The following is a 16,044-nucleotide window of genomic DNA, read 5'->3' as shown; positions in this document are numbered from 1 at the left end:
ACTGATGGCTCCAAAACACCCCTACACCCCTAGGGAAGGTGGGAGTATGTGGTCATTCATTTGAGCCATAAATCACAACTTTACATGGCAGAGAAAATGTCCAGAAGATGATATGCTACAGTAAAGGGTTATGTCCATTCATTTCTGTGCTCTTACTATAGCTCTTCCAAGCAGGTGGGGAGTCAGAGCAGGAGTGCCAAACCTTTATTTTGCATCGATTTGTCAAGCTGTCCCTGAAGGAAGGGTGAGTGAGATTTTCTGGAAAGGAGACACGGTTCAGGGCTGGGGACAAGAAGGGTCATCTAGGAATAGATGGGAAATGAAAAGTGTCCAGGAGATTTGTCAGAATGTTAAAGGGGCCCCCAGCAAAAGAAAATACTAGATTTCTCTAAGCCCAGCGTTGTTTGATTGTGGTTTTCTTGGGTTGCAAATTTATTTTATAAACCAAAAATCATTGTATCTTTACAAACCAGTTCTAGACTACCTAATAAAAAGTCCAAATTATTTTGTGGTTAGTCAAAAATTACACACTGTGAAATAAATTGTCAGTGACATAAAGTAAGACCAGTAGGGCTGAAGTAAGGTCTTCATGACATTTTTCTTTTTTATCACTATAATTATTAGCCCTTATTTTTAAAAAGTCATAGAAAATTGTGAGACCTTTCTGGAGAAAGTATATGGATTTTAAGATTCATGGATGGTATTAATGCTAAAAAGTCTGAAAAAAGAATAAGAATCCCTTTAAAAATTATTTTTAATACTACATAAATCAAAATGGACTCAAGTAAAATAAAGGTATATACAAATCCTTGCATGGAAAACCTTAAAATGTATGTCAGCTTCCTCAGAATAATTCTGATAGCATCGGAGTTCAAAAATACAGGTCTACTTTGAGTCTTGTCGTTTAACTTTGTGTAGTTTAGTTTTTCACATTCTGGTATCACAAGACATATTGTTCCATTCATGGATAGCAATAACAGGCATAATGTAGAGAAAAAAGGCAGACATGGTCAAGAAATACTTCTGTCTTGTAGCTGAGCAAAAGGCACATGAAATATTAATAAATGATGCTAATAAAATACTTCCTGTTCCGACAATAAATTATGAAAAAGTGGGAGGTGCCAAAAGTAAATAATAGGGATTCAATAGGAAAAAAAGAAAGAGCATTATCTAGGGAAGAAGTTCTAGGAAGAAGATGCAGGTTATCAGCAGAGAAGGGTGCCCTTGGTCCTGGTAATCTGCCTCAGAAGAGGAGCTTCAGTCGCAGCAGAATTCTTGGATACAAGTTTGCCCCAATGAGGTGGTGTAACAGAAGGAGTTAATCCAGTCTAAAGCAAAATAAAATGGAAACTGTAGCAGAGGTGGATAGATGCTTCCTGTCTATATCTGGTAATAATGTGACTAATGATGGGGAGTTAGTTCTACTTCTGACATTTCAAAGAGAAAAGAGCTCCTTTAACTGGAGTGGAGTCAGAAGAGAGAAATGAAAATTAAGTGATTGGGAAGTGGGCTTTACAGGGAAAACTTACCAAAGAAGAGATTAAAAAGTTATTTGATCATATTATGTACACTTGCAAAATAGAAATATTAATTTCCACTTTTTCAGGATAAGATTTAAACACATTTGATAAAATACAGGAGTGAAGAATTCTGTGATGGAAATGGTATACCTATGCTTAATCCTGGTATATATAAATGAAAATCTATGGAGGTTTTAGGATGCAAAATTCCCCTGCTTGACTTGCTTCAATTAAAAATTCAACAGTTACTAACATTCAGCTCTTTGGGTTTCCTGGAATCATTTGAAGGCCACCTTCCTATTTGGTTTGGTATTCCATTACCCTTGCTTAGTTTAGCAAATTAGTTTTCCTCCTACTTGCTACGTGTTTGCTTTCAAGAAAGTCTGCTCCTGTGACTTGTCCCAGAACAATTTGCTTATACAGGTACACATTAAAAATATGAATAATGCTAATTACACACTGAGCTAATCTCAGATTTCAGAAATCATGTGTAACAATCCAAGTAGATTATATCCCATCGTTGGTCAGGAAAAGCAAGGCTTTCCAGAGGTGAAGAAGCCCTGTCATACCCTGGAATTGACACTGTTTGCCCTGCACCCCAGCTGGATGCCATTTGGAATACGGGATCAGATTAAGAATTGAAATCACTGGACTAGCAGGACTTTACTTGGTGCTGCAGAAGTAGCAACTGTCATGTACAGCAGCAGAGAAAACAAAGTTTTGATGTGCTCATTACCCTTTGTCTTTCATCTATCATAGCTTGGCTTTGGTTTTGTTCTATTTTCTTTTGCAATTTCTTAGTTTTCTGCAGGTCTTTCAGCTCAATATTTGACATAGTTTCAAAAAATACGACATGACAAAACATCATAATTATTCTGTCACGATGCTTTTGTATATTTAAACATATGAATCCTCTGTCAACCAGTAAAAGGTTATGAAAAAGAATTTTAGCTCTGCAGTCTGTTTGGTTTTTTTATTTTACTTTGATTTGGAAATGTCATGGTTCACTGCAAGCTCACCAGAGCGAGTTTAATGGATTAGAATATATTATTAAAATGAGACTGCTAAAGAAGTATATTGCATAGATGTGGAATACTGTAAATGTGTTACTGTAAACCCTGTTGCATTAAAAGGCAGTGTACCACTATCTTTTCTTTCTTGCCTTACAGGATTATGGGCAGAAGCAGAACTGCAAGTTCACTACAGCGGAAAGTTCTATCTATTTTCAGTTCTTCTTCCTTTATTTTGATACATCAAAAAAGAGCTCTTAAAAATAAATACATTACTCTTTCACGTGGTATTATGGACACAAAATGTGCAATATGTGCTTTTGAGATTTTGATGCCATTTTTTTATTTCTTTTTTTGTTTTCTGAAACATGATTTAAGGATTTACTTAATTCAAGAAAATCTCTATTCATAAACAACTTTCCTTTCTTGCCTCAGGGTTTTTCCTCGCCTCCTCTTCCCAAAACAAAACAAAAACTTGTGTTAGATTGCCCATGATCTGTGAAAACCATCTAAAATTTTTAAAATCTTTTACTTGGACAGATCTTTGTTTTCTCTTAACAGCATTTTGGCACCTGTGATTAGTGATGTTACATGTAGCTTGAGAACAGCTTGTTCCCTGAAACTAGCATAGAAGGCACAGCAATGACAAGGGTGTCAACAGCCCTCAGTCTCCAGTTACTGCTTCTTAGAGTCATAGAATAAGCTGAGTTGGAAGGTACTCACAAGGATCATGGACTCCAGCTGCTGGCCCTGCACAGGACAACCCCAAGGATCATATTATGCATATGGGAGTGTTGTCCAAATGCTTCTTGAACTCCAGAGAACCACAGAGTCTTCTTGCAGCTCTCACTGCTAGAGTGGCTATTGGTGCTGTTTTGAGGCCACTGCAGGACCTGCAGTGTATTCCCCTTCACTCAGAGCCCTTCCCGAGCAGAACCCAGGCTAAGCACTCCTGTTATGGCTCTGACTCTATTTCTCTGGCTGAGTGGAATTGTTTCAGCGACAGCCCCAGCCACTGACTCGAACAGCAGATGTCACTGTTGGCAGCATGGTCCTTTGCCGCCTGTGCACAGCAACAGGTAGAGAGAGAAAACAGCCACTTACAAGGCTTCCAAGAAGTGGGGGTGTGGGGATCCTCCAGAGAAGAGAGCAGCAAGGTTGGTACAGGTATGACAGGTATGACATTGGGGGGACACAGTGACCATCATTGACACATCAAAAATCACCATGAATCCTGGTTTAAGTATAGGGGGGTGAAACTAAATGGAAACTGTATGTCGTTCTGTATTTTGAAGATATGCTCCATTTTATTTCCTTAGGGTGGAAGGACTAATTCTGCAATCTAAAAGAAATGTCCAAACTTATTGTTGCTGTGTTTCTGGAGTAGGAAGCATGCTGCTGCATAAGAGTATTGCACTTCTTTCACATTTATGTTGGGAAAAAGGTGTCCATGTTAAGTGATCAGAGAGTTTCTAAACCAGTATTAGAAACATTATTTTTTTCTTTATATTAACCCTCCCACACACTTCAATTTGTTTCAATTACTGAACATGGCATATTGAGTTGTACAGTCATGTATTAATGCTTCTGCAGAAGAACCAAGGTCTTTTGTGAGAGGTGATGTCAACAACACCACTGAGAGATGCAGAGACCACAATCTTGAGACAGTTTATCACTTATTCTGATTGTTTAGTCAGACTAAAGGCAAAGCACTACTGATTCCAAACATGCAGTCGATTGCTTGCCAGGGCACCTCTGGCCTACAGTTCAAGAACGCAGTTTGCAGTCCAGCAGTTTCTTTGGTTTGGTTTTTTTTTATCAGCAAGGCAACCTTTTGTACCCTTTAAAGACATGGAGAAATGAGCAAATGGGAATCTCATGAAGTTCAGCAAAAAAATTAAAAATGCAAGGTTGTGTACTTGAGGAGGAATACCCTCCTGCACCAGTACACACTCTAGGCCAAGCTGATCCTTGGTGGTACAAGGTGATTGAGGAAGGTGATCCTTGTCCTCTACTCAGCACTGGTCACATCTGGCATGCTGGGTAAAATTATGGGCTTCCCTGTGTGAGAGTCCAGCAAAGCACCACACAAGGATGATTAAGGGACTGGAGTACCCCACACATGAGTAAGACTGAGCGAGTGGGACTCTTGAGCCTGGTGAAGAGAAAGCCCACTTGTATCTCACGAATGTATAGAAATGCCTGAAGGAGGGATGCAAAGAAGATGGAGCCAGCTCTTTTCAGTGGTGCTCAGTGACAGGATCAGAGGCAATGGGCACAAACTGAGACGAGTTTTCCTCTCAGCATCATGAAACACCTTTTTCCTGTGAGGGTGACCAAGCAGTGGAGCAGGTTGACCTGAGAGGCTGGGGAACCTCCATCCTTGGAGAAACTAAAGAGAATGCCTAGACATGATCCTGGGCAATTGTCTCTAGGTGGCCCTGTGTAATCAGGTCGAACAGAATGACTCCAGATGACACCCTTCCAACCTCCATCATCTCGTAATCCTGTGATTCCTTTGGTATAAGCATCAACTATATATCCTTTTGCTTTCACATTTACAGAACAGCTGATTATCAGCAACAGCTCTGACATTTCATAATCCAAGGATTATGCATTATTTAATACTTAAATTTTGCACTTTGCCTAGATTCAAAATATTTTTTTGATTCTTGCTCAGTGTAATCTTATTATGGTGTTGGAAGATATTTCTTTATTAGTGTGTTTCATTTATGAACACACAAGTACAGCTAACTACAATTTATGCTTTTATGTTTTTCCACAAAGAAAGTCAAAGGAGAGAGCTTCTGCAATATTGTCATGTGTCTTATATGTGGACATAAACATTTCATAATACATGCTTGACCATATAGAATTGGTAAGTTTTACACATATTTTACCTGGGAATAAGATACCAGAAAAAGGAATTTTTGTATGAATTATAATATTTTCCTTGTGATAATAAAGCTTATCCCAAGCATTTTTGAGACCACATATTGAAATAATAAAATTAACACAATTCATTTCAATACATTCAGTTCAGGAGTGGAAAGCTCTCAAAATCCTAATGCCTATCCTATTTCATATAGGTATTTTTTATTCCATCATGTCATTTAACATGATTCTTTTTTTTGATGTTCACTGAAAAGTGAACATAACAATATCATGCTGTATTCTTCAAATTGTTTCAGTCCTCAAAAAAGTGCAAACATTAGGATTCTGGGTTTTGGACTAGAATGAAAATGGAATGATTCATACAATTCAGCAACATCTCTAGCAGTCTAGAAGTGCTAAATCATGGTATTGATGGATCAGTTCCACTTTTGCTGTAAATTTGCACAGATTGATTTTATTTTTGCAGCATGGTTTTTAGCCTCACTTAACAATACGATAGGATTGAGGTTCCTTTGTTGTTGGCTAGGCCAGGCATCAAATTATTTCAGATTCATGCAAAGAAATTGTATTTTTGAGAGGAAAGAAGAGATGAAAAGTGGTAAGGGGGGAAAGAAGCACTTTTTAATATTAGAGTGTGGCAAGTTCATACTCCTTTACATTTAAAATACAATTTTTCATTTGTTAAAAGAAAGGTTCCCTAAGCCTCTCCATCAGTCACAGAATTTTTTTTTTTTTTTGTAATGCAGATGTTAAATACTCTATTAGTCTAGTCTACTTTATTCACTGCACAGTGTTCCTGAAAGTACATGGCTAATACAGAGAAGAAATGTACTTTAGGATGCGGATTTCAGAAGAAACATGACTTTTCATGTTTCATCTGTTTCCCCCCTTAGACACAACACAGCAAATGTACACTAAGCGCTTTCTTCTGGCTGAGGTGGGAACACTTACCTCCTTGCAACAGTGGAGAGGGACTGTTAAAAGCATTAGCTCTGTAAACCTGTGAACTCAAGTACTAGTTCATAAAACATCTTAAATACTTCAAGAAATTAACTGCTGTTTACCACCAAAGGAGCTGTTATTGAGAAATTCCTCCATTCTTCCCTTCATGCTAATGAGCAGTAACCCTCTATTGCTGGCCAGCTTCTTTCTTACCTGTGGCCAAAAGAGAAGACCAGGGTCTTGGGAACCTTCTTGGCTAGTCAGACATGCTTTGTGGTTTTCCAAAGCCATCAGGCAGCAGAAAATAGACAATGCAATTCCATAGATACGACAAAATGTAGGAAACCTAAATGGGCGTACAAGTATCAGAAATGCACAAAAGATAGAGTGAGACCGTTACTACAGCAGATTTAATACCAAGACTGCATCAAGAATTTTTGAGGAACATGCATCAGACACTAATTCAGACCTCATCAGTCCTAGGGGTTTTGGAACAACCAAAATTCTCCATCTTCCTTTTTCTTTGTCCACAGAAGTTTCAGCAGTATGAATCAGACTTAACAGAATTGAATGCCAAGTCAGTTTAATGAATGGCTTGGGGTGAGTTTGAGAAGATTTTACCATGAAAACATTGCTCACACTTCCATAGCTAACTTTGAGGCAAAGCTCATATCACATCATTTCCATTCCAAACTTTTCCTTTTCTACTCTAAACTTTTAACCAGACTAACACTAATTTAAAATCATTCTCTGTGCTTACTTTCAGATTTGTAGTATGTCTTGACTCAAAACATGTAATTGCTCCGTACTTTCTCCTACACATGCCTGAAAGCAAGAAAAAAAGAGGTCAAAATTCAGGGAAAAAAAAAAAAAAAAAGCTAGTATATATTAATTTGAAGCAGAACCTGGTATAGTCTTTTTTCACTGATACTCTGGGAAATCTTTGTAGAACTGTCTAAGCAGCAAGCTGTTCAATTGGATGTAACTGGAGAGAGCAGGGTTTTGAGTAACAAGAAAAGCTGGATGAGCATAAACACTATCTGGCTCCATCGATTCTGCAGAGCTTCATCATAAATTCAACCAGAAACACTATTATTCAAAGATCTTTTGCACTTAGATGTATACATGCATCAGAAGCTGACAACAGTAAAAGCAGCACTCCTCCTTTCCTCCTTCATGAATGTACATGGTTTTTCTTTGCAGGACTTCTTAAACATTATTTAAACTAAAAATCTCACTGCATATGGGAGAATTTTTTGGTGTGTGCTTTTTTCTTTGAAAACATAGCTGTCAGATAAAATTCACTGTTGTTAAATAAACAAATATTAATAATGCGGAAAACACTAATTACTTTTTAGGGTTCTACAGTAGCTACATGTGACAGAAGTCAGACTCATTGTACATATTTGGTGATTTAAGTGTTCAAAAAATCCTCATCATAACCAATATATATTTTCAAATATTTCTGTCAGATGCTTCTAGAAATTAATTCTGTTACCATACTTCATAATTCATTCTGTACTCAAATTCTGTGAGCAAGCAGTGAGAGCTGAACTATGGAAATTTTCAGGGAGACTGCCTCAGTGCCATTTGTGGATAGTACAAGTTAGAGCTGTAAGAGCTGTACATTTCATCAGGGATGATGCTCCAGTGGATCCTCAAATTAAGGGAGTCTTGTATTAGGGAAGGAGAAGGTACAAACACAGGTTTTTTGATCACAGTTAGTCCCAGGAACAGACTTATTATGAAAGAAAAAGCAAGCAGAGATTATCAGGAGATTAAGTACATGAGCAAAGACTGGAGTGGGTATGTTTCTTGTTACGTGACAGGATACAAGTGTAGGCCTTTGAAGAGCTCCTTTCTGGACACAGCCATTTCCATACTTGTGTTCTGAATTTTCACATACACATTTTGTCTTCTAGCTGACTCAAAATAGTTATGATTCTAATTCCCCTTAGCTCAATTCTTTAACTATGCACTACTTACCATGGAAATTTCTTCAGGCCACTTAAACATGCATATACAAAGCAAAAGATAGGCATGATTTGCTTCTTTGCATTGATTACCTCTTGTTATTTATCATACTTCCTGATAGATACTTAAATCATGCCATAGCTACTTTGTTCCATGCTTTTGGACACCTCCTTCATATGAACCTTTCTGTGTTTTGAATAAAGCATGCTTACATCTTCTGAACTATGCTGTCTTATGCAATTAAGCCAAACAATCTGTGGTATGCTGTCAGCTGACAATGTCAGCACAACATGCTAGGCAGGTTATCAGTTGAAATGCAGGAGGCATAATTGAAAAAAATACCTTCAAAAACTGTATGTTCTCACTGGCAATATTAAAGGCCTATTTACACAAATAACACCTACTTTTTATCTGTCATGTACATACTGTCATGTAGTCCTAAACTGGCATTCTGAACTGTGGACTCTAACTATGGATGCAAACACAATGAAGTACTCAAACAATGGAAAAGAGAGGGAGGAAGGGGAGAGCCTAACACCGTGCAGCAGATTATACTTCAGTGTAAGCACATCTCTATATAGACACACAAGCATATATATAAAAATTAGACAATTATGCAATGACTTCAGTGTATTTATTTCCAAAATTTAGAACTACAATTTCCATCTATTCATGCAAATTAGAATATTGGTGTCTTCTGATGAGAACTATTACTTTGGTAAATATGGTTTTAACTCAGATCCACATCCATGTGGATCTCATTTGACCAATAATCAAAGATGTGTGTCTGGCTGCCTTGGTGGTGAAAATGAGTAGGAACTCAGTATTCCCTCAGGTGCCATGACTACCTTCAGAGGAAGTACTGACATAAATGATGTCCCAGTTTTGTTTTGGTATTACAGATTTTCTAATTTTATTCTTTCTTTTGTGTGAATTATTTAGGGACTAGGAGTACAGAAGTGCTGTTGTATAACAGGCCTGCCTTTTCAAATTAAAAAGGCTATATTGTTATAAAAGCTCCTGGTTAATGCCAAAGATAAGTAACTGGCAGCTGGTTTCAGAAAAAAATGTATGTCCTCTATAGATTTTTATCAACTTATATAGCAAAATGTCTTATTGATAATGCAAACTGAACTTTAAAAAGGAAGTTCAGTTTATCCTGTCCCACAACTGTCACATATAATCTTTCACTGTAGGGCAACACCTACAGATAAATTATAAAATTGAGTAGACTGTTTAAAAGGACACAAACTAAATGCTTAGTTAAAGTAGGGATTTATTTTTTTTTTACTGATTTATTTTTTTTTTTTACTGAAAAGAAAATTTGCCTTGCAAACCAATCCACTCATTGAAACAATATTCTCAGTGAAAATAAATGCATCTGTCTCTTTAATAAGAAATTATCCTCCTGCATTCCCTAAGTGGCTCAACACTTATGGATATCCAGAAGTTAGGATAGCTCAGTTTTTCTCCACTGTTAACTACCGGTTAACAGTGTTAACTACCAGGTTAACAATGTTAACCTGTTAACCGCCAGGACCTTACTGCATGTATGTAGTTTCACTGCATATTACCTTAATACAACAGATGCCAAAACCTTCAAGAGAGTCTGGAGGAGGGAGGTACAATGGGTCATTTGGAAATAAAGTTGCAGAATAAAGTAAGTAGAATTACTAAAATAATACAGATCTTATCTGTACCAGACTGGTAATTAGCTAAATTAAAATAATATATTGCTGATACATTTTTCTATTTAGGAGCAGACCCAACAGTAGGACTTAGATAGCTGTAAATTAGTTACTTCAGTGCTTGTCAGGTATGTGGCCTCTGAAGTGGAATCCAAAAACTTGTTATGCACAGAACAAGTCCAGTACTTAATAAGTGTAAATTGCCCCAGAAGAGTAATTTATAGAAAGCTATAATGGAGAGATAAACAGACATTAAAAAAACCAAACCCAAACAAACAAAACAAACAAAAAACCCCCGAAAACCCCCCAAACCAAACAACAGCAGTGGATTGGAGACTTCTTCTCCCAGGAAAATCTTGTTACTTAAAGCCAGTAACTTTAAATGAAAAGAAATAAAACATTCTAGAAACCAGGGACTTGAATTACCTAGGAGTCCGAGCTGCTAAACTAAAGAGTCATATTCCCCCACTGATGCTCTACTTCTGGTGCCAGATCTTGGGAATCAGATACGCATGCAAATTAATGGAGCTCATTAAGTTACCTTCTATCAGCTGAACCATGGTAACCAGCCTGGGGTACTCTCTTCTCCTATGGCAAATGAGAGATAAACACTTAGTAACTCACACCTGGCGTCTACACTTAATGCGACCTAGCTGCTTGCTTTTCAGGCCACAACAGCCCTGGCTTCCCGTGGCGTACGCGTACTCTTCAGGATGGTTCTGTTAGAAAAAAAAAAAAACCAAACCAACAAACACACAAAAACAAAACTAAAGACACTAAGTTAAGGCATTTCCGTGGTTAAAGAGGGCTTCCCATTTGTATTTAAATTTTGAACTCAAGTATTTTAAATATCAAGGTCCTTTTTAGGGACCTTTGAACCTTACTGGACTTCAAAGAGAGTTCACAAGGATGTGAAGGGAGGTTAGCGGGACCTGAACTGCCGGGAGAAAGAACTCGACACCGCCCCGACTCAGGGCATGGAGGCAGTGGCAAAGCTGCCTTTTCCCGGGGCACGTTCCCCGCGCTGCCAGGGCCGGGACATGCCCGGCGACAAAGTCTCCTGCGCCACCCGATGCAGGGCCGCGGCAAGTTCGCAGACAAAGGACGGGACGCGCCGGTGTCCGTCATGCCGGGGCGCTGCTGTCCCCCGCGGTGACCGCGGGGCTCCCGGCCCCGCCTGGCTGCGGGGACGCGGCCGGAGCGCCCGATCCCCGTGGGGGTTGTCTCCTGCCCCCAATGCCGGCCGATCCCCCGGGCAAAGCTCGATGGAAGCAGGCGGGCCCCTCTCGCAGCCTTTCTCCCGCTCCTGCCCGCCGTCCTGCCCTCGGCGCTGCCCCGCAGGACGCCTCCGTGCCGGATCCGCGGCCGGGGCCTGCCCGGCTCGGCCCGGCGGGCAGCGCGGCCAGGGTTAACCCTGAGGAATGCGGCGGGAGGAATGTGCATGCAGATGAGATAGATGCTAATCTCATGCTAATGAGCGGCGGCCGCGGCCGCCCGGGGCTCAGCCGGGCTCCCCGCGCCCAGACGGCAGCTGGGCTCCGCCGGCAGCGCTGACCCGCGGCCGCGGCGCGGGCGAGGCGGCAGCCCGGGCATGGTGGACTGAGAGCCGGCCGCGGGCTTCCCTGGGCTCCCGCGAGCCCCTGCTCCCGGCCCCTGCCCCGGCCCGGGTCGGGGCTTTTCCCGCTTCCCGTCTTTCTTTCTGTCCCTATGGAGCAGCTACCCCCGCCGCCCGACCATGCCTAGGAAAGCGGGGAATGGGCAGCTTCCTTTACCCGATGGCTGGGAGGAGGCGAGGGATTACGACGGCAAAGTCTTCTACATCGACCACAACACCAAGCAGACCAGCTGGATCGACCCCCGGGACAGGTGGTGCGCGGGCAGGGAGGCGGCGAGGCCCGGGCGGGCGGTGGGCTCGGAGCGGAGGGACGGGCGGGGGCCGCGCCGGAGGGTTCCCTCGGGACGGGAGCGGGGGCCAGGAGAAGCCCCTGATTGCAGCCGGGCACACCGTGCCCTCCTTCTCACGGGCACGGGTACAGACTTGTTTCTAAGCCTGTGGCATGAGTTGGTGTTGGGGCGGGGAAGGGAGGGAGAAGCCTGTGGAGTTCCTCTCGGAGAGGCCGGGGGTTGCTGGCATTTGGGGAGTTCCCGACAGGTACCGAAGTTTGCGGGTCCCTCCCAAACCGGAGGCGCTGGCTCTTCGCCTTCCCTGTCTCCCGGGCGCTGCGGAGCGGGGCCGCTCCCGGCCGGCGGAGCATCCCGGGCGCCGGGCCCTGCCGTGTGCCCGCTCCCCCGGAGCCCTGCGCGGGGCTGCCGGGGAAGGAGCCGGGGCTGCCGGAGGCCTCGTGTGCTCGCTAGGCCTCAGCGAGCCCAAAGCCCCTCGGCCCCCGCCAGCCGGGGCCCGGCGTGTTTGCCGCCCCTGCCGGGGCTGAGCTCTGTAAAACTCCCGTGGAAGTGCTTCAGCCAGGGCAGCGCCCTGCGCGGAGGCTGCTCGTCCCGGAGAGCCCGGGGCAGCTCTGCCGGCTGCACACGGATTCTGCCTCTGTGCCTCGGCTTCGATGACTGTTTTTAATAGCTGCATCACAGGCACCCAAAATACCCAGTGCAAAACGGATCTTTTGTCCGAAGTGGTGCTGAAAAGTAATTCAACCCCAAAACTTCGTGCGTGTTATGAAGTACGACGTTGCAATTCAAAACAGCGCAGTCTTATTATATATATAAAAAACCCCACCAACTTTTAGAAGACATTATAAATGTATGAAACAAGCAGCACTGAATTATAAATGAAGGCCTAGGTTTGTATTTCTCAGGTGAACTTAGAAAAGGTGGTTGTGACGAAGCTTGCTGGCTGCAAGTTGCAGAGGGAAGTTTTGACGAGCATCATGTGCTGTGTAAGGCCTACTGCTCAGTCTTACTTGCTAAAACAGCAAATTCCAGTGGTGGCAAACTTCATGCTTAAATTCCTCTGTACTTCACAACACGTTAATTACCTTGTAAATATTAGTGAGGTGATAAGGTATACAGGGCAATGTTATTTATTACACCTGGCATTCTTGGGTGATTTTTTTTAAATGCAGGCAATATAAAACCTCTGTCTTCACTGTCTCTAGAAATAGTGGATATTTTGTTTAGTTTTAGACCTAAATGGGCTAAATGTGTGTTTTCAAAGCAGAATAGAAGGTGGAATGATTGAGGTAAAGCAAAATGTGATATGGAATGTATTTGTTGTAATACTGCCTCAATTAGTATACTACTAATTTCATTTAATACGTTCTGTAGTCCTGAAAAGTTTAAGACTATTCATATTTGGTGGTAAAATTTGAGTCTTCACTCATTAACAGAGTAGGCAGTGACATAACACTTGTGTGTTTGCCATCCTGTAGGGATAGGACAAATATTGTTTCATTAATACCTTACAGGTGAAAGGGAAACCAAGTCCTGAGACTTTACTTCCTTAGTTCTCATTACAGATTGTAGAGACCTTTTTCAGAAGAGTAGTGTTTGAAATAATTGTTAACCTGTGTCAGTCATGCAAAACAAACAAAAAGGGATTTTGCCCTAGGTACTTAAGAGAATCCATGCTTTAGTGTACATGGCTCAGCTGTGAAGCTGAATTGCCTGCTCAGAAGAGAGACTGATAAGCCCATTTGATGTGCAACTTGCAGTATTTGTATTTACAATATCTCTATTTGCAGTCCATATTTATATTTGTGACCTATCTGGGAAAAACTAATAAGAAATTCATGAAAGTCTTGTGATGGTTTTGCTTTTGATTCAGTTTTATCTTCTATGTATTTCGAGAATGTACATTTAGAAACCATACAGGACATTATTTGAGCTTGCTGTCAGAAAAGTTGAAAAGTGATTTTCCAAGTTTGTCTATACAATAAAATCTGGATTAATGCTGTTTCTAAAACTAATGTTAAATTGTCAAAATGAAGGTAATGGATTCTAAAGGGTGGCTGAAAACCTGTTGCCTTGTCTGGTGATACTTTAGGACTTTTTTTTCCCCCTCTTTTCTCTCATAGAGATCATAAAATTTTCATGATCTACCTGTGGAATATTACAGTACACAGGCTTCTTAAATGTTTCATTGGTAAAGCAAGTATAAAATAGAAAAGTTTTTATCAACAATATTCCTTGTGCTGTTGTTACACTGCATTCCCTGGATGACTGTATAGAAAAGTCATGCTTGATGTTCTAAAATAATTTTTATTCTCTTTGATTTAGAAGATATTGAAGACTATTGCTGTGAGACATTAGCCATATGTTTGTAAATTGCCAGGTGTATTTGAGCACTGTTAGGAACTTCTTTTTTAGTGGTTTAAAATATTCGCATCTAGAAATAAGAGGGCAGGTTGAAAATGCTATATTGGAAAGATGTGTTTGTGGTTGTTGTGTTTTTTAATATTTTTCCTCATGTTCCTTTCTAGAACATGTATTTATTACTGCTTGGGGGGTGCAGGTCTGTTAATACAATTATAGCCTTGTGTACAGCCATGGAAAAAAATTACATCAGCTTCAAGCTTGGGACTTAGTTTTTAGCTTTGCCCACTTTATGTATCTGAATAATCCCACTGATGTTAGAGAATCTCACACTTTCAAGGGCAATAGTGACTTATCTTGTGTTTTAGGAGTGCTGTGGAAGCTTTAGGAGTTTTTATGTTTTGCACTGTTCACCAGGGATTTTTCTCTCTGGATACTTACTGTTCTGTGCTGATTTGTTTTGAAGGCTGGTGGCCCAAAAGAGAGGGCACTTTAAGGTCTATAATTCAGATAGACAGAGAGACATAAAGGCAAGAATGTGAGAGTTGTGGCAATAGCTTCACTCACTAAATATATAGATGTGATTTCTTTGTTCATGACTCCCTCAAGCTACAGCAACCTGAGAACCTGCTGGTCATGACAGTTCTTATGGAACTGGCTTATTGTAAGCAGGGAAATAGCCCAAAGTATCCATTTTATCCTACTACTACTTGATGAAAATATTAGAAGACAGCTATGGACTGAAGAGGATGAAGCAGATGAAAAGGGGAGAAAGGGTTAGAGGAATGCATACTTTTTTTTTTTAAGTTCCCTTGAAACTGTTTCAAGTTCTTGGAATACTAAGTTCTTGTAAAAGTATTGCTTTGGGGTTTTTTTCTGATAATTAATAGGACCTTGGGGTGGAACAGGAATTGGAAAAGGAAAATTTTTCTTTTTCCATCATTCAACACATTTTAAGTAGGCCTCGTGTTTGTTACTTTACTTTACTTAGAGGAACCAACAGAGTAATGCACCAAGGAGGAGTGAAGTGGGAGATAGGAATCTCAGTAACTAGAATTTTTCAGCAGTTGGATGATGCTTGGTTTTCTTACCATGAATTCAAGGCTTCTCATATCTTGGTTTCTACATAATAAATAGTCCAATGCACACTGCTGATCACCATTGACTCAAAACAGATGGTTTTTTAATAGCTTGCCTAAAATGAGTTCTGCATCACAAATTCTGAAGCTATGAGTGATCTTCATTTAAATCTTTATCTGTACTTCTGTCCCACTCCTGTCAGTGGTAAGGAATGAGATGCTATGAGAGCAAAACAGTCCTTTCTGTTCTCCCTTCACTTTCCACTGAGGACTAAAATCATTTAAAAATACATTTGTACATTTGAAATAGTTTATAGTATACTTCTGCTAAGAGGTTTTGAGAGTACTTGCTAACTGTATAACTAAGAAAGTGCTTGAGAAGCACTGGATGTACAGAAAACCAGAGAACTTTACAAGTTAAGAGATTGTGAAGGAGTTTGCTTTGTGAGTAGGGAATGCAGTTTCCATTGCTGCTTTCACCTTTTGGGGAGGTGAAAACACTACAATTTTTAGCATGGGATTCTGTAACTTGTGCTTGATTTGTCTGATTTAGAAAATCTACTGGGTTTCAGCAATTAAATGTCATTTGCTCTTTTTTCATAGAAAAGAAAGGCAGTTTATTCTTTATTCCTTACCTTCTCACTGGAACCTGCTTTCTCTTGTCTTGTGAACA

At 40.7% G+C, this 16,044-nt stretch overlaps 1 protein-coding gene across 1 annotated transcript in view; it reads left to right on the top strand.

Moving 5' to 3' along the window:
- The first annotated feature begins 11,577 nt into the window (after positions 1 to 11,577).
- WWC2 (WW and C2 domain containing 2) overlaps positions 11,578 to 16,044 on the top strand; it is a 94,581-nt gene continuing 90,114 nt past the window's right edge. The window contains exon 1 of the mRNA XM_066317557.1: positions 11,578 to 11,895. Coding sequence (XP_066173654.1) covers positions 11,765 to 11,895 — 131 coding nt within the window. The 5' untranslated portion in view covers positions 11,578 to 11,764. The remainder of the gene's footprint in view (positions 11,896 to 16,044) is intronic.

The sequence above is a fragment of the Sylvia atricapilla genome, chromosome 4, assembly GCF_009819655.1.
Source record: "Sylvia atricapilla isolate bSylAtr1 chromosome 4, bSylAtr1.pri, whole genome shotgun sequence".
Classification (NCBI taxonomy): domain Eukaryota; kingdom Metazoa; phylum Chordata; class Aves; order Passeriformes; family Sylviidae; genus Sylvia; species Sylvia atricapilla.
This window is presented reverse-complemented; position numbering and strand designations above follow the sequence as displayed.